Below are 20,786 nucleotides of genomic sequence, written 5' to 3'. Positions count from 1 at the left end.
TTTAAAAGAGTTTAAAATTTTAAGTTCAATAAATAATTTGTTAAAATATAGTTCTTCTAGTAAACTTTATATCGAGTACAGCGTTGGTCAGGTCACATCACTACGATCACGTGGCGGCAGTGAGGCGCGCGAGCAAGCCTGCTCGTGTCCGCCTCTCACCTACCCTTCACCCCCGCGATGCTAGATTTATTTTCATAAAAATAAGTATAACAATCGACTTACTGATGGAATGTGATAGTGGATTTCAATTTTGTGTATTTTCTAGTATCGTTTTTGCAAGATAGAACAGCACATTTCACCATGTTTATTCGTAATATGAAAAAAAATCCAGAGCAACGCACTTCGTGAGCACTCAACCACGACTGCGAGCGCTCGCGGCGGGAACGTCGTGTTGTTCCCACCTGTGCCTACTGTTCCCACTTGGTTGTTCGCACTCTATAGATAGTATATATACTCTAAGGGTTTGAGGAGTTTGAGAGTGAGCACAGAGTGAGTGCAATCATTGCTTAAATTATCTGTTACGGTATCGTTGAAAATTGAAATCGAATTCCATCTTTATAATCTGTGGCCATCCATTACTTCATTGTATGAAGTGAAACCATCCGGAGGCCCATCAAAGGCCTGAAATATTAAAGTATATTGGATATATAAAGTATAAAATACTTTTGAATCACAAAATATATCTAAATGGCGCTTAATCCACAATACGATGCAATTGGAAAAGGTTTTGTGCAACAATATTATACTTTATTCGATGATCCGGCACAACGGCAAAACCTTGCTAATATGTACAACGTGAGTTTTTTTAAATATATAGTTACTCATTTAATAAATTAATACAAATTTAACCTATGCCATAGTAATAATAGTTGTTCTAAACGATTTTTAACGTTTTAAGGTTAACTTTTTGGTGCTCCCGCCGAAAAAAACGACTTGATTTTTTTTCTGTTCAATCTAGATCTTTCGTATCCAAAAACTGCAATTTTTTACCTTTAATTATTCATATTGGATATTTGCTTCAAAACTTGTTAAATCAAAGTGTATTCAATTTTAGGTAGAATCCTCATTTATGACGTTTGAAGGGGTTCAACTACAAGGTGCTGTTAAAATCATGGAAAAACTTAATGTAAGTTCTCTTTTCGTGTTTTTTTTATCATGCCAACTTTATCTAACTCAGTGAAGCTTTAAATTTTATCACATTCTTGTTCTGACCAAATTTATGCCAGATGTAAACATCTTCAATACAATACATTCAATACTCATGGTAACTGGTACTCATGGTACAAGGTAAACCTTGTAGTAGCATGAGTATTGAATAGATACTTATGTTATGTTGTCATAGTAAAATTACTAAAATAATGACTCACTATTTTGTGAAAGCTATAAGATACTGAGCATAACCTTATTTCAAAATATTAATTTGGAATGAGTCTCTTATAAGTTTACTTGATACTAAAAATATGTGACCTTTTAAATTTTCATTTTATAGATGTTTTGTGTGCTTTCTGCAGGCTTTAACATTTCAAAAGATTGGAAGAATAATAACATCAGTTGATTCACAACCTATGTTTGATGGTGGAGTTCTAATTAATGTTCTTGGAAGGTTGCAGGTTTGTTGTATTTTTTTATTATTTTTTCATCTGTAATTTTATTGATTGTATTACGATTATATCTGTGTATTTATCTAGTTGATACATCTATAATCCTGAACAAAGACATCTGTTAGTAGCTGTCCAACAAAGCCATAATTTAGTATCAATTTGAAATTAAATATGTTTATTTTTATACAATTTAATTCAGCATAGTCGAGTGCCACACATTTAGCTGTTTTTCTTTATACAGACAGATGATGATCTACCACATGGATATTTTCAAACATTTGTGTTGAAGCCAATAGGAAATTCTTTTTATGTTGAACATGATATGTTCAGGCTGGCACTTCATGATGTTTAACTAGCTTTATGACATCACAAAGTAAGCTGGTTTTCCTGAAAGTGGCTATGCACCTTTAACATGCTAAAAACCTTTATTTCTCGTTAATTAATTAAAAAATGCACTCACTATTTCCCTTGGCTATAACCATTCCCCTAGAATGCTACAATGCAGACATTTTTAGATATAGTGATAACCTTTAGTCATGCTCATTTACCTTGTTAGCGGGTCATTAAACTTTGTCGTATTTGTTTTTTATTTTTAATGTAACTTGTGTGTACATTATAAGTAAATCTTATATAAGAGAAGTGCATACTGTTTTAAAATATGTAATAAATCACTTTAGAAGATTCCAGAAAATACTAAATTATTCAGAAATTTCAAAAACAGACCATGAGATGGGTTAAAGTATTACTCAATCCTTTCCAACTCATGCTTTTATTTCCTTTGTTAATTAAATTAGTAATTGTTTTAAATTATAAATTTAAACTATAATAAAATGTTATCATCTTATAAGAAAGAAAGAAACATTTATCTTCAGACTCAAATTATAAAAGAGCATGGGTTATCATTCATTATATAAAAATGAAGCCACTTTTATTAATTCAGCATTTGTCTTATACTGACTCATTGAGTAATGAGTATTTGGTCATCCAAATAAGGCATTTATGGTAGGCTGTTAATATTCTAGAGAAAGAATGTTTAGTGTTCTAGTGTTTTATTTTGAATATGTTACTTGATGTTTAGAATCCTTACCATTTATATCCAAATAATTATACTTATATCTAATAATTATAATTGAATGTCCAACTTACAGCATGCAGGCCTCATCTCTATAACTTTAATGTTGAATCTAATTACCAAGTACCGATTTCATGGCAATTTTCACAAGTATGTTTTAAAATATAGACATAAATAATTTTGAACAGTTAATTTTCTTCTTTTCCAGTGTGATGACGATCCGCCACATCCCTACATGCAAACTTTCGTCTTAAAGCCACTCGGAGATTCGTTCTTTGTTCAGCATGATATATTCCGTCTCGGAATCCATGATATTGCTTAATTTATTAAATCAATATAATATACGAACAACCCCAGACTATCACGCTATAATACATCTTATGTTGTTTATCTAGGTATAAGATTTTATTGCATCTTGTAAATTCAAAAATTTTTTATATTTAACATCAAATTGGCATGATATTGGCTTAGATAATTTTAAGATAAATGTAGTCGATGAAATGGCGTAATTTCAGTTAAATGTATACATTTTGTAATAAATACACTATAATTTTCTAGTCATCACTCTTATTTGCAATCTTTTGCAATCTATTTTTTCTTGAAGCTAATTTGTAACATTATTTATACTATCACAGTATCTCTTAAAAATTTTCTTCTTACCTTAAAAATTGATTGCATAAATGCAAATGATATTAATACATTGAAGCGCTTTAGCACGTCCTATAGGCTAGTTTATAACTTAGCATTCAGCATTTATCAATATTAGCTACGTTAATAAATTCTGCTAGATACATATTAAACAATAATATAGGATATAAAACAATAATGGGAATAATAAAACGAAATTTAGATGCTAAGACAATCGTGTATTTAAGTAATAAATAGTCAAAAATTAACAAAAGAACCACTGAAAACAGGTACATTTTTACCAATCTCCGAATTCAAGACTTGCTCTCTTAAAATCCTTAGACGCTACGAACGCTTAACAAGTTACTCGCATGCACTACAATACAAATTACACACCACGCCGCGAAAGCGGACCAAACTTGTCTAAGTGATTGACTAGGTTGAAATGTAACGCTCACTCCTAACACTGATGGACCAAGGTTTGTCATCTACTCTGGCTTTACACAAATCCAATTCTAGTTTTTCTTCAGAACGGCATTCACATTAAACACCACTTCGGAATACTTAAAATTCGAGACATATTCAATACGTAAAGTATTGTTATTTAACAAGTTTATTTAAAGCAAATATATTAATGATTGCTTCAAGTTTTTGGATTTTAATTTTTTAGTTGTAACGACGACTTTTAGATTTAATTTCGTTGGACTAAGTTAACTGTCTACACAGCAGAGATCAAAATATAAAACATGGCAAGACCTAACCGGTCATTTTCTATATACGTAATATTTGTACATAAGCCATTATAGCCTCTATTGAAGGTACTGTTCCATTAAATTACTTATAAATAAATAAAATTAGAACACAACCTGTCATTAGTTTCGTCATAGCATCTTTAGTTAGTTCACAACTCAAAAATAAATTATTCACTTTGGAAGAACTCATTTAGTACTCTGTATGAGAGCAATAGTATCATTTTTATGATCTTTATAGTTATCAACAAAATTATGCACATAGATGTGCTTTCATTTAAGTTTAGAAACGAAATTCACTCTTATACAGAATAAAAAATAATTTTCAGTACGACAATACTTAATACGAAAAAAATAACCAATTAATAGAACAGTACCACAATTTTTTAGGTCCTTTTTCAGGCGCGTCATTATTAGCCTGCTACATATTCATTGAATTTGCAAGCGATAGATGTTTACGATCTCTAGCAAATCAATGCATAGTCATTAAAAATAATTGTGTAATGCGACAATGTAACATTTTTTTAATAATATTATTTAAAACATCAACATAATACACCAAAAGTTCAAAATCCTCAAATGTTTAAATCTAGAGACAAACGATTCTCATTTGTCCCACAAAAATGGTCAATGATGCAATACGCATTTTAGTTTGTTGACTAAAAGTAATTAAACATCAAAATATGTCAAAATTTAAAATACACAAGACAATGACAATAAGTACAATGCAAACTGCTTTTAACGTAAACTAACCAATGACATTTTTGTAAAATTCACGCAAGCATATTCAAGTTTTTGTTTTGGCGTCTACTAGCCGGCTCATTTAAAGAATAGCAAATTTTAACTCTAAAATTTTGTTTACAATTACTGTAAAAACTCAATGAACAAAACAAATCAATAACGCTTAATTTGATGGAGCGCCAAATCAATAAAGCTCCAGCGTTTCACACGCAACAAATCAAAATAAAATTAACCTCATTACATAGGTAATTCCAATTCTCACCATGTTCATGGCATATAAGAAAAAAAAGCGGACAAGTTTAAAAAAAGAACGTTGCCGAGATCGTAAACGCACTAACATCATTCTATGAGCCGCCTTTCTTTCTCCCGCGCGCGCCGACCACCCCGCGCAGGGACCGCATCGCCATCGCGCGGTTGAAGTGCCGCTGCGTTTTGTGCTCGTCCGCTTCGCTGCCGTTGTCCACTGACGATAGTATCACTAGTAGCACACCCATTACCTGTGAATATGGTTTTTTATGTGAATATGGAGATTAAATTAGTATGTAGAGCTAGCTAGTACATACTTCTGAATCTTTACGGTATTCCTAATAAACATTGTGTGTTATGGAATGTTTAGAATTAATTATTAAATGATTGTTAAAATAAAACTGGAAAATAATTGAATTGCAGTTTTTGAATTTAACGGTATTTACGGAAAAAAATATTGTATCCCTTAGAAATTAATAGAAATAAAATTCTTGTACTGTTGATATAAAATTGATAACCTGATGAAATATTTATGAATTAAGAATGAATACTTACCAAACACACAATAATAAGTAGGGTGTACACATGAACAGTAGCCTCAGGTATGTTCTCAATGTCTCTGAGAGCGACCAGCGCTGGCTCAAAGTCCGGCCTTAGGTCTAATGCGTGCCTAAGGTGTACTGCAGCTTCCTGAATATAACAATAATTAAGAAAATGTAACAATATTTTTTATAAAAAAATTTTATTCAATGTGTGATTTCAGTGTTTGAATATAATATAATATATTATGTACTACCTACAAGGGATAAATTGAATAATAGTGTCTTTATTACTAGTTAAACCGCAGGAGTATTATTTTTTACTTGTGTTATGAGTGTACTTTTTATATGAAAGAAGATACCTGATAATGTCCATATGCTTTGAATATCTCGCCGAGCGTGAAGTACTGCTGCCACGCGCTGCGGTCGGGCGGCTGAACTTCGAGCGATCGGCGCGTCAAGTATATTGCGTCATCTAAATACTGCAGTGTGAATAGCACGCGCGCTAGATTGAGGAGTACCTGGAAAATTAGTTTTTTGTTTTTATTGTATTTCAAACTTATTACTTAGTTTGTACTGCCAAACCGGTTAATATTTTTTTTTTATACAAAAAAATATTTCTTTCTGCTAATGGTTGGTCAAACCCTGATAAAGTTTGGTATATGACAATTTACAGTACACATAGCAGAAAATTTCTTGGCTACTATTATGATTTTGACTTGTGGTGTTTTACATAAATGCAAAAATTAAGATTTATTACTTTTTTTATTACAAATTTTATATATTTAATAAAAGTTGGTATGCACTTACTTCTGCATTATATGGAGAGACGGCAAGGGCACGACGGAAACACTCAATAGATTGTCTTGTGTCACCTTTGATTCTCCAAAAGTTACCAATTTGGTTATACAACTGTACTGACTTTGGTTTTTCTCTTTTAGCCTTTTTAAGGCGCTTCTCTAAGGCATTAATATCTAACTCTGTTACACCATTTTTATATGATTTTTTCTTTGTAAAGATAAGGGCAACCTGGTGAAGGAATTAAAAAGATATTATAATAGATAAGATGTACAATTTTTTTTATAAGCAACATTAGTTACTTCATATTACAGGTAAGAAGATATTCATTATTTGGAATTTATCATAATAACAATTTTTATAATTAATTTATTATTTGGCAAGTTTTTCCTTTATATTCATGTCTAGAAATATAGAAACCTACATACAGCTTGTAACAGGTATAATGATGCAATACTTTGAAAATTTTATTTAATACTAAGATATACAATAAATATTAATAAGAATAACCTACTTGCGGTTCAGGTACATTAGGATGTCTATGACGTCTGGCCACACCAACCAGGTTGTCATAATACGTAAAATTGACTGCTTTCCCACAATCCAAATACTCATCATCTGCTTCTCCATTACTTGTTTCTGCTTGATTTATCTCTTCATTGTTGTCGGAAATGCTCCTGGGAATTTAATTGAATATTTCTAAACTGTTCTACATAATTTAAACTTAAATAGTTTGCTTGATGAAAAAATTATTGAAATAATAATTATATGTTATAAATAAATTCAGATGAACAGATACTATAAATAATTATATATTATATTTTCTTTTCCAATTGTTTCAAATGAATACTTTATTTTACAGAGTACTTTTAAGCGAAAGTTTATAGATCATATTTATGATGATGCATGCATAATACAATATTATGAATATTCAATAAAAGCTAATGGAATAAAGAGTGTTTTTACATATTAGAAAGAGTTGTGTTAGTTTATCATACTATACAAAAGTATACCTCTGTTGTTCATATAACTGGCAGTCAGTGCAAAACATATCAAAACTGTGCTTAGTCCAAGTGTTGCCATAGTACACAGTTGATGTGATTATATTGAAAACAACATCTTCCTCACTCATTTTGGGTTTGTCAGAGTCATCCTGTGTATTATAAAAACGCATTAGACTCCATAATATGTATGACCATATTCATTACATATTTCCACATGTAAATATTAGCGATTGGTTAATAAATGAAATAGCTAGGTGTACTTCTGGCATAAAACTAGTAGTTAGTAGTCATTAAAAGGTTCAATGAAATGCAAGCCCCATAACATAACAACGATGTATCCAAGTGCCTCTAAGTATTGATTATATAAATCTCATGAATATAAATAAGACAGACCTGCGATATAGTTGTTCCGTCAACAATCTGACCTTGCTCAACATCCAACTTCCAAATATTAGAGGTACGTGAATTAGTGACAATAATTTGAAACGAAAATATATACAAAACCAAACAAGTCAAATACGGCGAGTCTCCCATTTTGACTTGTTAAATTGAAAGCAAACATGAAAACTGTTTTGTTATATAATTATTTGCAGTAACTTTCACTCAAAAATTGTTTTTAGGACACAATAAGTAGAGCAATAAATTTTAATTCCAATGTCCTCTTCTCTTCCTCGTCTCTATTTTGACAGATGGAGATCACAATTCACAGTTCACACAGAATCTCGTCCAATGTCATTATTCAATATTGTCAACGTTCAAAAACCAAACATGCCATTTTTTTAACACAACAAAATAACCAATGCAAATTTAGCACCCCATCAATGGAATTTTGGGTCTAAAATGACCTTATTCGATAGGTCTCCGTTAGGTCCTGTAAGGTCCCACAATTTCTTTGTTAGGTCCCCTTTAGTACCTCATCCATAGCAAAATTGGCAAATTTTATCAAAATCGTATTCTTTATCGTTAGGCCCGTATAGGTCCATCATTGAAATTGTTAAATTATTTATTTGATGATGAATGAATAAATGTTCTAAGAGTACATATTTATTAAAAACCTACTTTTCAATCCTATATAATTAAATTACCTGGTATTATAGTGGTGTATCCAGGTGTATCTAAGTGGTGTATAGTGTCAATATATCATACAGACATATAATTAATGTTTATAGGGTGTCACGGATTTCCTATCGTATATACTATATTTAATGGAGCATAATTATCTGATATCAAGAAGCTTATATCTAATACACTGGAGATTGCACTATGAACGTTGACTTGTCACGGGAAGGTATGACCTTGAATGACGCCTGGTTGTTTTTTGTCCCTTTCACACCTAACTTGGCAAGTTCGGCAAGTCTCAACTCAAATTCACAAAAAATGTGGGTTGGTTTCTGTTTGCATAAATAGGTCCATATTATTGTAATATTATAAATTTGCAGCTAAATCAATATGTAAATAGCCATCAATAAAATTAAACTTTACATTTTTTTTTTAGTGATTTATAGTGTTGGAATTATATAAATTCATGAATTGTATAATATCGAAATTGAATACAGCGCCATCTATTAGAAGGAGGCTGTTGTCATTATAAATTGCGATTCTTCTAGTCTCCACTAGATGTCGCTGATATATAATAAATGATACAGGATATTAATGTAGATGGCACCACTAGTTTTAATTATTTAAATAACTTAAGCTTTCTCGCTATTTATCAGTTTGCAGTTATATCAATATTTAAATAGCCATCAAAAAATTTAACTATATACATATTTTTCTTAGTACTTTAAAGTGTAACTAGCATTATATTTCATGAACCTATAATATTGAAATTAAATATAGCGCCATCTATTAGAGAAGATGTAGTCGTTATTAATTTCGATTCTTCTATTCACCACTAGATGTCTCTGATACAAAGTGTATTTTATGAAGATTCGCAATTTTACGTGATCGGTGTTTGCAAAACTACAAGTCCCTTCGCGCTTAATATACCAATAGTGGGACACCCTGTATAAATAAATAAATAAAAATAAATATACAGACTAAAGCATTCCTCGACAAATGGGCTATCTAGTTATCAACGCACCCAAAGAATTTTTCAAATCGGACCTGTAGTTTCTGAGATTAGCGCGTTGAAACAAATCTTTAGCTTTATAATATTGTATAGATTTATTTATTGATTTAATAAATGAAACGATACCAATTTAAATTTCGCGCTGTTTATGTATGATGTGCGCATGCGCAGGTTTTATTTATTTTATGTAATTTATAGTAAAATAAATAATTTCGCAATTTCAATGATGGACCTATACGGACCTAACGATAAAGAATACGATTTTGATAAAATTCGCCAATTTTGCTATGGATCAGGTACTAAAGTGTACTTTTTTATAACCAAAATTTAAAAAATTATTTATAAATAAAATAAAATAAATAAATAAATATTAATACTCTAAGTTATTTTGTGAAAATATTACACACTAAAATAAAAGTCGAACGCAACGACAAAGAGAAAAAAGAAAGATGTCTCGTGTCAGTCGTGTCAGTGTCAATGTCACAAATTCACAATTGTCAACACAGATCTGTCATTTGTCAATTTCTAAGCATTAATAATTGCAAAGTGGAATTTGTGTTTGATTATTGTTTTTGTAAATATAGTATGATAATTGAAATACTATGTTACAAATTATTAGTTGAATATCTGAATTATATGTAATGGAGTGAAATAATCTAGAAAGATGAAGAAAGAACGTACTGGCGATAATTGCCGCCCTTTTAAATTATAAGTATTTCTGTATTTTGTTTTGCTACTAAACAACATAGCCTCGTTTATTTTAACCCAACGTTTTAACCTATATGCGTTTTTCTTTACAGCTCATCAGATTTTGAGCTTAACAGGAATAAGTTTTGAAAGAAGAAGCGTTATAGTATGTATTCCAATACAAATGAAGTACCTACCAATATGAAATTCGGAATATTTGGTTATAATTTCATAATTTCGTTTCAGGGCTTTGTGGAACTTACAATCGTACCATTAAAAGACAACTTAAGAATCATTCGCCTGAATGCTAAACAGTGTCGAATCTACAGAGTGTGTCTGAATGATCAATATGAAGCAAACTTTCAGTATTTTGATCCCTTTCTGGATATTTGTCAGAACGACCCTAACACGTAAGTAATTATTCTGTACAAGTATGACTTATTTAAAAGTGAAATTCCAAAAAATATTTTTTACGATTACTTTATATTTATTTGTTTTCCACCAGGAGATCATTGGAGGTTTTCTCACAATACCACTTGTCTGCTGCCCAAAAGATAGATCCTGATCATAATTCTGGAGAGCTGCATATCCAAGTTCCTGATGAAGCGGCTCATTTAGTTGGTGAAGGCAGAGGCCTCAGGATTGGTATTGAATTTTCATTGGAGTCACCACAGGGAGGAATGCATTTTGTGGTACCAGAAGGAGAGGGTACTTTAGTAGAGGTATATTGCTATAACTTTTTTTTTCATGAAGTACCTTTAAAATTGCTTTAAAATCATAAAAGTATTCATTCATTCATTCAAGTTGAATACAAAATAATAAACATTGTGATTATCAAAGCATATATTTTATGATTGCACTTCCAATAAGATGTTGTGTAACATAACATATTGTTCTATGTTTTAAAACTATAAATAATAATAATAATAAATAAATGAGGGTAATTTGGCAAAGTACTACAACTACTACTACTTAATTTTAGACTTTAACTAATAGCAAGTACTCATATATTTACTTACAACATACTTAAACCTTAAAATAGGGCAAACAATCTAACTTAACAAATCTTACTTTGCAAACAATCTAAACACAATAATTTGTCTTCCAGAAATCAGCCCACATGTTCACCTACAGTCATTCAGCAAGGCTCTGGTTTCCGTGTGTGGACAGCTTTGCGGAACCATGCACTTGGAAGTTGGAGTTCACGGTGGACGAGAGTCTCACTGCGGTGTCGTGTGGAGAGTTGCTTGATGTTGTGTACACACCGGACCATAGACGGAAGACGTTCCACTATGTGGTTAATACACCGGCGTGTGCTCCTAATATTGCATTGGCTATCGGGTAAAGTTATGTTTACTTTAATTTTTGGTTATGATAGTATAACTTTAATTTCTTATTGGGAATGATGATATCTTTACATTTTATTTTATTTATACTACACTATTATTTTCAATTTGTTAATTCAGACTGTTGTTTTGTATTATTGAATATTTATATTAGTATATTTAATTTAAATTGTATTATTGAAATCAATAAGTCCAAGATTCGAGACCAGGCTAGCGTGCAGGAAATAAATTGATTTTTCAATTTATCTGCGCATGTTGTAACATCACCACTGCTCGAACGGTGAAGGAAAACATCGTGAGGAAACCGACATGTCGAAGAATTAAAAAGTTCGACGACATGTGTCATCCGCCAACACGCACTTGGCCAGCATGGTGGATTATGGCCTGTACCCTCATAGGAGGCCCGTGTCCCAGCAGTGGGAACGTTTAATATGGGCTGATGATGATGATGATGATTATTGAAATAAAATAACTCAGTATTGTGTATATTTTTTGTACAAAGTGTGGTGTAAATTATTTACTATTTCCTAATAGAAATTATATGACATCTCTTTTATATTTTTTACAGACCATTTGAAACCTTTGTTGATCCATTCATGAATGAAGTGACCCATTACTGTTTGCCACATTTAATACAAATATTAAAGAACACAGTGCGTTACCTGCATGAGGCTTTTGAGTTCTATGAAGAAACACTTTCAACGAGATATCCATATCCATGCTATAAACAAGTTTTTGTGGATGAGGTAAGATTGAAAATATTTAAAAATAAAAAATTAAATCTTGAATAGGTTATGTTTTAGTTGCATCTGGGTATTATATTTCAAAGCATAATTTATTGCTTCCCTTATTATTGTATGAAAAAATAGGGTTATGCATAATTATTATGGTGCTATGAAAAATATGTAGCGAGGATTGTTGATTGTATCAGAATTTAGTCAGAATTACATATCAGCAGTAATTAACAACACCTGTTTCATAAAAATATTAAAGACTACTTTTATTTTCGTTTCTAGACAGAAGACGACGCCACAGCATACACGACCATGTCCATACTCAGCACACACTTACTCCATTCTATAGCTATAATAGACCAGACATACATCAGCCGAAAGGCCATGGCTCAAGCAGTAGCAGAGCAATTCTTTGGCTGCTTTATTACTATGCAGAACTGGTCAGACTTGTGGTTGGCCAAAGGCATACCAGACTATCTGTGTGGACTGTACTCTAAGAAGTGCTTTGGCAATAATGAATATAGATATTTGATACACCAGGAATTGCAAGATGTAAGTTAATGTTTTTCTTATAAGTCTTTTATATTTATTTTATGACTTTTCATATAAATGGTGTTCTGTATTATGTCCTAATTACAATATTGAATTGCTTTAAATATCTATCCTCAGATATTAACTCGATTCTTATTAACATATCATAAATATGAATTTGAAATGCTTTTTTAGTTTTTTTAACTGTGGTTTTTAGAGTTCAAATTAATTCCAATGTTGTTCCTGTACACCTCTAAAAATTCACATTATATACTTTTATGTTGAATGAAATGAAATGAATGAAATGAATGAAATGAATGAAATGAATGAATGAAATGAATGAATGAAATGAATAAATGAAATGAATAAATGAAATGAATGAATGTTCTTTTATATTTGAGAAAATGAAATTTCTGTTCAGTTTGCTGCATACAAAAATAGCTTTATTCTATTATTTTTGTAGGTTGTACAATATGAAGAACAATACGGTGGCATTGTACTGGACCCTTGGCAGCCGCCAGCCAGCGGAGCAAGGGTTGAGGCCAAAGATGTCTTCTACTTCCCAGTTAGAAACGTGCACACTATGTCGCCTAAATATATTGAAGTAAGTTTTAATGGAAAAAGTGTAATACTGATTTTCATGAGAATGTTATAATATGTATATTGTATAAAGTTTATTATGTTTCCATGGTAATTCTGATGGTTTTCTTTGAATTTGAATGTTTTTTTAAACTTTTGCTAGATAGAGAGAATTTCGTCAAATAAAAGTGAAAAATAAAAATTAAAGCATTCAATCTCCCTTGCTTTTCCTCAAAATTTATGTGTTACATATTGTTTACTGAGGCCATTTTCTCCACACAGGTAATGCGTAAAAAGTCTCATCTAGTACTTCGCATGTTGGAACAAAGAATAGGTCAAGAACTGCTACTCCAAGTTTTCAACAAGCAACTATCTTTAGCTACAAATGCCGCGAATACCAAAATCGGGAGTGGTCTTTGGGGCCACTTATTGCTATCCACGAATTTATTCGTAAAAGCGATTTTTACAGTTACTGGCAAAGATATGGCAGTTTTTGTTGATCAGTGGGTCCGAACTGGTGGTCACGCTAAGTTTCAGTTGACATCTGTTTTTAATAGAAAAAGGTAAGATATATAACATGTTTTCCTCTAATTTTTTTTGTTTTGAATTTGAATAATTATAATTTGACTCATGTATCAAAATAAAAATTACACGGATTTCATTACCAACGTTGCAAGAAAGGATGTTGGTAAACTATATATAATATGCAGACCAAAGATAAAAATAATATATAAAAAAATATAAGTAAACATTTACACATCAAATACAATTTATAAAAAGAATATTAATTAATTTACTTTATAAGTTAATCAGCAATACACTTTTTATATAGAAATACAGTTGAGCTCGAAATCCGCCAAGACTGCGTACACGAGCGCGGCATACGCAAATATGTCGGTCCTTTATTGGTACAGTTGCAAGAATTGGATGGAACATTCAAACATACGTTGCAAATAGAGAACACAGTGGTAAAAGCAGATATCACGTGTCATAGTAAGAGTAGAAGGAATAAGAAGAAGAAGATTCCTCTTTGTACTGGGGAGGAGGTGGATATGGACCTATCAGCTATGGAGTGAGTTACAATAATCCTGAAATATAATTTTAACGACTTGATTTGTCATTACTTGACTCGCTTGTTCATTGATTTGTTGTAATAAAATGTTATTCAATTATTGTTCTATAGAAGTTTATTATTCTAAAAATGTGCAATTTATCCCACTAATTTTATGTCTTACAGGTTTTGATGTTATTTACCGACATGTCGTATAGATAATTGAAACATATAGCTTACAAATTTTTAATTGGATTACTAGCACACTAAATAATCGTTTCTCTTTTTCATGCTTTCCACATTTGGGTTGACTATAGAACGTATGGCAATGCTATTGTTTTTATAACATGTGAAAACTCGTCTTTAAGGGCATTCTTTAATTCCAAAAACTTAATTTTAGCGATTCGCCAGTACTTTGGATCCGTTTGGACCCAGAAATGTCGCTTCTACGCAGTACGGTGATCTCCCAACCGGACTACCAGTGGCAGTATCAGTTACGTCATGAGCGTGACGTCACAGCTCAAAGTGAGGCTATAGACGCGCTACATAATTACCCAGAACCAGCTACTAGAATGGCCCTAACTGATACTATAGAGAATGAACAGACGTATTACAAGATCAGGTGCAGGGCTGCGCATTGTTTGACTAAGGTAAACTATGGTATATGTTGAAAATAAGTTTTATATCAACTTTAAACAATTCAAATATTCTGTTTTCTGTTTTTCGTCTTCTTTTTACATTCTAAATGTTGAGTATGTTTATAACAACTGAAAAACAACTTAAAACTTACTAGAGTCTCTCTAACTGATATAAGATGTGTTTGTCAAAACTCATTCATTCAACCAAAATCAAGTAAACTAGCCTTACTTTAAGGTGTATTAAAGAAAAGCGTATAAAATTAACGGCCTAAGCTAACTCGTACACATACACTAATTAAACCATATTCTCATATGATTAAAGTTGAATTTACAAAAAAGTAAGGTGAAGGATTTTTTTCCCTGATTGTGTATTTAGTCTAAAAGATTTCTGTTGATATAGGTAGCAAATGCGATGATAAGTACATGGGCGGGTCCACCAGCGATGTTAACAATATTCCGCAAAATGTTTGGTTCGTTCTCAGCGCCACATATTATTAAACAAAATAACTTCGACAATTTACAACATTACTTCCTGCAAAAGACTATTCCAGTTGCTATGGCTGGTATGTATTATTTTTATAAGTTGCCTAAATATATGGAGTTGATGTGATATTATGTTATTTTAAAAAATGAGGCTTATTGAAAATTGCATGCAATTTATTTTTCCTTTGCTTAGTAATTTCACATCAATATTACAACAAAAAAAAAAAAAATTAGAAAATTTCAAGTGATTATTTAGAATACTTTAAAAAAGATAATGTGACGTCATATTTTTTTTAAATTTTACATTAGGTTTAAGAAACATCCACGGTATATGTCCACCAGAAGTGGTCCGGTTCCTTCTGGACCTGTTCAAATATAATGACAACTCAAAGAACCATTTCTCAGACAATTATTATAGAGCTGCGCTAGTTGACGCACTGGCGGCAACTATAACACCAGTTATTTCTGTTTTGCAACCGGTAAGTTTAAAAAAAAAATCTATATCTGATTGATAACATTTTCCTATACATAATTAGCCTTATTACTTACCTATTTTGCCATAATATTGAATGAAGTTAAAAAAAAGACCTAGATTCTTTATAAGATTGAACGTGTAAACAATCTAACAATGAACTTATTTTATATACAGGGTGCTCCAATAACAGCAGATTCATTATCAGCAGACACAAAATTAGTGCTAGAAGAAATAACAAGAGTGCTGAACTTGGAAAAAGTGTTGCCATGCTACAAGAATACGGTTACTGTTAGTTGCTTACGGGCTATAAGGCGTTTGCAACAGTGTGGCCACTTGCCAAGCATTCCCACTGTTTTCAGAGCTTATGCGCAGTATGGCCAGTATATTGGTAAGTAAATTTATATTCACTTTTAAAAGCATTCATCGACTATCCATATCGACGCTCAGATGTCAAAACTATGTACCTAACCCTTATTTACATTTTTTGTAGTAAAAACAATCTTATTTTGTTGTTCATCTCGGTTTCGAACGAATTGACCGGGAATGAAAAAAAAAAGATATTAAATAGGTTTTGTCTGTAAAAAAAAATGTATTTTTTCTCAATCTACTAATATTCTACAGATAATGCACTGCTGTGCCGGTTCGCTTTTGTCCTTTCAAGTTGACTACAATAACGTGTATATCGGCAGACGTGCGTCTAGCGGCGTTCGAGTGCCTGGTGGACTTCGTGCGCGTGGACGGCAAGCCGGAGGACCTGTCGAGCCTGCTCACCGCCGTGGAGAGCGACCCCGAGCCGGGCGTGCGGCACGGGCTCGCGCGGCTGCTCGTCGCCATGCCGCCCTTCGAGCGCGCGCAGCGGCACCGCCTGGACGCCGAGGCGGTGGTGCACAGGTGCGTGTGTGCGTGTGTGCGTGTGAGCGTGTGTGCGTGTGCGCGTGTGTGCGTGCTGTGCGTGTGTGATGCTGTGCGTGTGTGCGTGCTGTGCGTGTGTGCGTGCGGGGAGCCGGCCCGGCGTGCGGCACCGCCTTACAGTGAAGTATTTTGTGGTGGGGAGTGAGTTGCAGCAAACATAATATAACACGAGGTAACTAGACTAGCAAAACTGAAAGCTGCGACACGGTGAGGTGTTACGTGTGGAGGGAGTGACATGAAATTTACGTAGGTGCTAAGTGCGGGGCGGTACGTTCATATTTGACAGGGAGATAAATTGATATCCGTTGTACGATAGTTATGGATTATTCATATTATAAAATCACACAATCAATCGAACAAATACATCATTATCATACCTACTTCATGCCATGCACTATAAACCAGGTAAGAAACAGCCGATGTAATTGACTAATTATAACTTTTATCCACTATATTATGTTTATAGGCTATGGAACAACATGAACTGCCACCTGTCAAACGATGCAAGACTGAGGTGCGATCTCGTTGACTTATATTACACGTTATACGGCCTCAAGCGACCGATATGTGTGCCTCTACCAGAAATACAAGCTATGATGAAACAGATGCACAGCAAAGAGAGAGAGAGGGTGGAGAAGGAGAGAGAGAGAATAGAGAGGGAGAAAGAGAGACAGAAGGAGTTGTTGGAGATGAAGCCAGTTATTAAGCAGGAGATTGATGAGGTAAGATAGACTCAATGAATAAGCTCTTCATATATACGTAATTGTTAAATATTATTTTGAAACGTTTCTCTAGAAATTATCAAGCTTTTTACAATGGAAATTTTAAATTTGTCAGACAAGATTCAACAAAAATTGAATTTAATATTATATCTACTATTTTTTTTAATTTATTGTTATTGGCAAATATTAACGAGATTTGGTAATCGCAAGGAAATGTTACTAAGAAATGTCCAAAATTAATTTGAATTTTCTCTAAAGCTTTCTAACGGCTGATGATGATTATTAAACTTTTATCCTTTAGACAATAGTCAAGCGCGAGCCGGACCTCATGGACACAGTGCCACCACGTCTAGATCTACCAAGGGATGATAATCTCCCTGTACCACTATCCAGCATCAAGGAGGAAGATGATAAAAACGTTGATATCATCTCCGTACATGATGTGCCTATAGGAAATTATGGGGTAATTAAAAATAGTTTAATATTCTGAAATGAAGCACACAATTCTGTTATTTCTAGTTCCACTTTCTTAATGATTTAAAATTAAACTATAAAATGTTTTTCCATACGTCGGATTGCAGTGACACTAATTCTACTAGGTCACTTTTTAGAAAAAAAAAACTTCGAATATGTCAAAAGTTGAGAAATTTACGATAGGGTGTTTCCTATGAAACACCTTAGGGTGGGGCAACAATAAAAAAATAATATGTTATATAATATCCCGGTTTTCGAACGTCAAAAGAAAAAAAGGAAACCCTTATAGGGTAAATAATATAAACACTTTGCTGTCCGTCTGTCTGTCTAAAAATATTTTTTTTCCCAGGAATGCGTGATGTTATCAAGTGAAATTGGATCGGATTTTCATGTTCATGTACATGTTCATGCTCATGCTCATGCTCATGTTCATGTTCATTTTCATTTAGTGAGGTACTGGGGGTTTTACTACACTCCTTTCTCCAGCCCCATCGTGGTTACGCCCATGATTATATTACGCCCTTATCGCGAATAAACTTTACCTTTACATGTATAGAGATTCATTCATGTTTAAGCAATGCAATATTCAATGAACACTAAATAACTAGAAGGTTGTGGTTTGGATCAAGGTTCGATATGAATCCACGTCGTACCTCTGACCATTAAGATTTGTTCAGTTAAATAAATTTAAGATTATGTTGATGATGATTTGATACAATTTTCCGTTCTTTACCTTAAGGGCCGTTTTTTCAATCCTTAGTTAAAATTTATCGGTCCAATAATTTATTGCACGAACATTTTAAAATGTCACCTGTAAACTGTCATATACGGACAATTACAATACATTTTTGAAATGGTAGTTTAATACGTTATTCGATGAATAAGTTTTAACCAAGGATTGAAGAATCAGCCCTAAATATTTATCCTTGTTATTTGGACAGTTATTGTAGTAACACAATAATATTATTATAATATTATGTTGAATGGTGAACATACAGGCATTTTTTAATTGAGGATCATATACAGGGATGGGAAAATTTAAATGGTCCTGACACACAGGTTGGAAAATTGTAATGAAACCTGAATGGAGAGTACTCTCAATACTGTGTGATGGAAAATTTTACTCAAGGAAAACTTTCCTTTTATTTTTTTTCCCAGGATGATTCAAAACGTGAGTTTATATCCGACAACGCGGCGCCCTTACCAGGTATTCCGGGATCTTCTGGACCAATCGGCTTCGAACCGGGCATGTTCAGACATGATAATAAGGATGAATTGGGAGCACCTAAGGTATTGGAACCATTTATTATTTAATTTTAAAATATTTTCGCATTGAATTCTAATTACATACATTTTTATTTATCCATGTATATTTTCAAATGAATTTATTTTTAGTCTATTAAGTTTGAACAATATAACTCCGTAAATTTTAACACAAAAAATTAAATACACACACGATACAATATTACAAGTGCTTTACGTGATAAAATTAAATAATCAGTTTAATGAATGAATCTATCTCCCATTAAGAGACCATTAGCCGTCTTTACTCATGTTTTTCTCTTAAAAAAACCTTTCCCTTTTTTGTTTTTAAACCGGTTAAGTTGACAGAGCATTGATATAAGGTTGAACGAACTTTCATACTAATAAAACCGCTACTTGTATTTCTGGGGACTTAAAAAAAAATTGACATCCTTTAGTAATTTCCAGTTATTTTTAGCTTTACCCGTGCCATGTCGTTATCTTTGTAATCTTATGTTTTTTCATTATATCGATTCGATTGAAGAAGATAATATGAGTTTTAAACTTAAATGCCAGTATATAGCATTATTCTGATCATCGAGACTTACGTTTGTTTTTGTTATATTCAATTATGTAAAGTATAATTGTTATTAAGAATTAACTTATTAAGTAATTGGACATTCCTTGAAATTAAACAAATCTGAAATTGGTCATTTGTTTTTGTAAAAGCTCCTCTGATGTTTTAAAGCGCAGCTCTCACGAAAAAATATTCGTATTTCTGTTTATTTTTCACATGATAATTTACGCTTTTTGGAAATTTCTTTTCATTCAGTATAAGCTTATACATATATTTAGGATATTTTTTGTCCTTAAAGGATTAGGTACACACATCAATTTACTATTTTTACTATAAATCTAATATTCGAATTGTTCTAGGCTAAAAAGAAGAAGAAGGACAAAAAGAAGCACAAACACAAGCACAAACATAAACACAGCAGCAAGGAGAAGTCAAAAGAGCATAAAGACAAGTTAGTACGCCCGCCATCGAGTACAGAGCATTTGAGAATCCGGGAGGAGACGCGGGAAACTCTTAGTTCATTCAGCTCGAGTCAAAGCCCGTCTGAAGATGTCTCCAGTATGCCGACTAATATGAGTTTCTAAGTTAATTAAGAACAGTATCTAAGTTTATTAACAGATTTATAAGTGATTATTAAATAAATATAAGAGAAAAATGATTTTTTATTTAACTTCTTTTACTCCTTTAAAATATATCATTAGATACCATACACACATTATTAAAGATAACAGTTTTCTGGTAGTAAAAAAATTGTTACGACTATTAAGCTTTGTTTGTTCATCCGACAAAAACAATATGAAATACAGTTCAAATAAATTATTATTAATCTAGGTACTATAATATGAATTATTGTTAATTCTATCGAGAGTAGGTGAATATCTATGACA

At 32.3% G+C, this 20,786-nt stretch overlaps 3 protein-coding genes across 4 annotated transcripts; 2 read left to right on the top strand and 1 right to left on the bottom strand.

Moving 5' to 3' along the window:
* The first annotated feature begins 560 nt into the window (after positions 1–560).
* Positions 561–3,230, top strand: LOC123690991 (probable nuclear transport factor 2). 2 transcript variants are annotated; one of them, XM_045635152.1, is made up of 5 exons: positions 561–795; positions 1,055–1,126; positions 1,512–1,610; positions 1,843–1,974; positions 2,882–3,063. In XM_045635152.1, exons 1-4 carry the CDS (start codon positions 688–690, stop codon positions 1,951–1,953), a joined length of 390 nt encoding a protein of 129 aa, XP_045491108.1. In that variant the 5' UTR covers positions 561–687; the 3' UTR covers positions 1,954–1,974; positions 2,882–3,063. The 2 variants fall into 2 exon arrangements, with proteins under 2 accessions (XP_045491108.1, XP_045491107.1); XM_045635151.1 differs by lacking the exon at positions 1,843–1,974 and having other exon boundaries at positions 568–795; positions 2,882–3,230.
* A 288-nt stretch (positions 3,231–3,518) lies between these two features.
* LOC123690985 lies at positions 3,519–8,093 on the bottom strand. The gene is made up of 7 exons (XM_045635146.1): positions 7,771–8,093; positions 7,387–7,526; positions 6,888–7,050; positions 6,386–6,604; positions 5,938–6,096; positions 5,592–5,726; positions 3,519–5,287 (listed from the first exon to the last, which is right to left on the bottom strand). Exons 1-7 carry the CDS (start codon positions 7,909–7,911, stop codon positions 5,135–5,137), a joined length of 1,110 nt encoding a protein of 369 aa, XP_045491102.1. The 5' UTR covers positions 7,912–8,093; the 3' UTR covers positions 3,519–5,134.
* A 1,900-nt stretch (positions 8,094–9,993) lies between these two features.
* LOC123690979 (transcription initiation factor TFIID subunit 2) lies at positions 9,994–20,557 on the top strand. The gene is made up of 19 exons (XM_045635139.1): positions 9,994–10,156; positions 10,247–10,301; positions 10,382–10,545; positions 10,641–10,857; positions 11,244–11,476; positions 12,050–12,227; positions 12,498–12,767; positions 13,210–13,350; positions 13,608–13,888; positions 14,158–14,397; positions 14,777–15,026; positions 15,415–15,577; positions 15,807–15,976; positions 16,147–16,360; positions 16,662–16,863; positions 17,351–17,606; positions 17,908–18,069; positions 19,239–19,370; positions 20,259–20,557. The coding sequence occupies exons 1-19, from the start codon at positions 10,113–10,115 to the stop codon at positions 20,481–20,483; spliced, it is 3,597 nt and encodes a 1,198-aa protein (XP_045491095.1). The 5' UTR covers positions 9,994–10,112; the 3' UTR covers positions 20,484–20,557.
* Positions 20,558–20,786: the final 229 nt, after the last annotated feature.

The sequence above is a fragment of the Colias croceus genome, chromosome 4 (genome assembly GCF_905220415.1).
Source record: "Colias croceus chromosome 4, ilColCroc2.1".
Classification (NCBI taxonomy): domain Eukaryota; kingdom Metazoa; phylum Arthropoda; class Insecta; order Lepidoptera; family Pieridae; genus Colias; species Colias croceus.
This window is presented reverse-complemented; position numbering and strand designations above follow the sequence as displayed.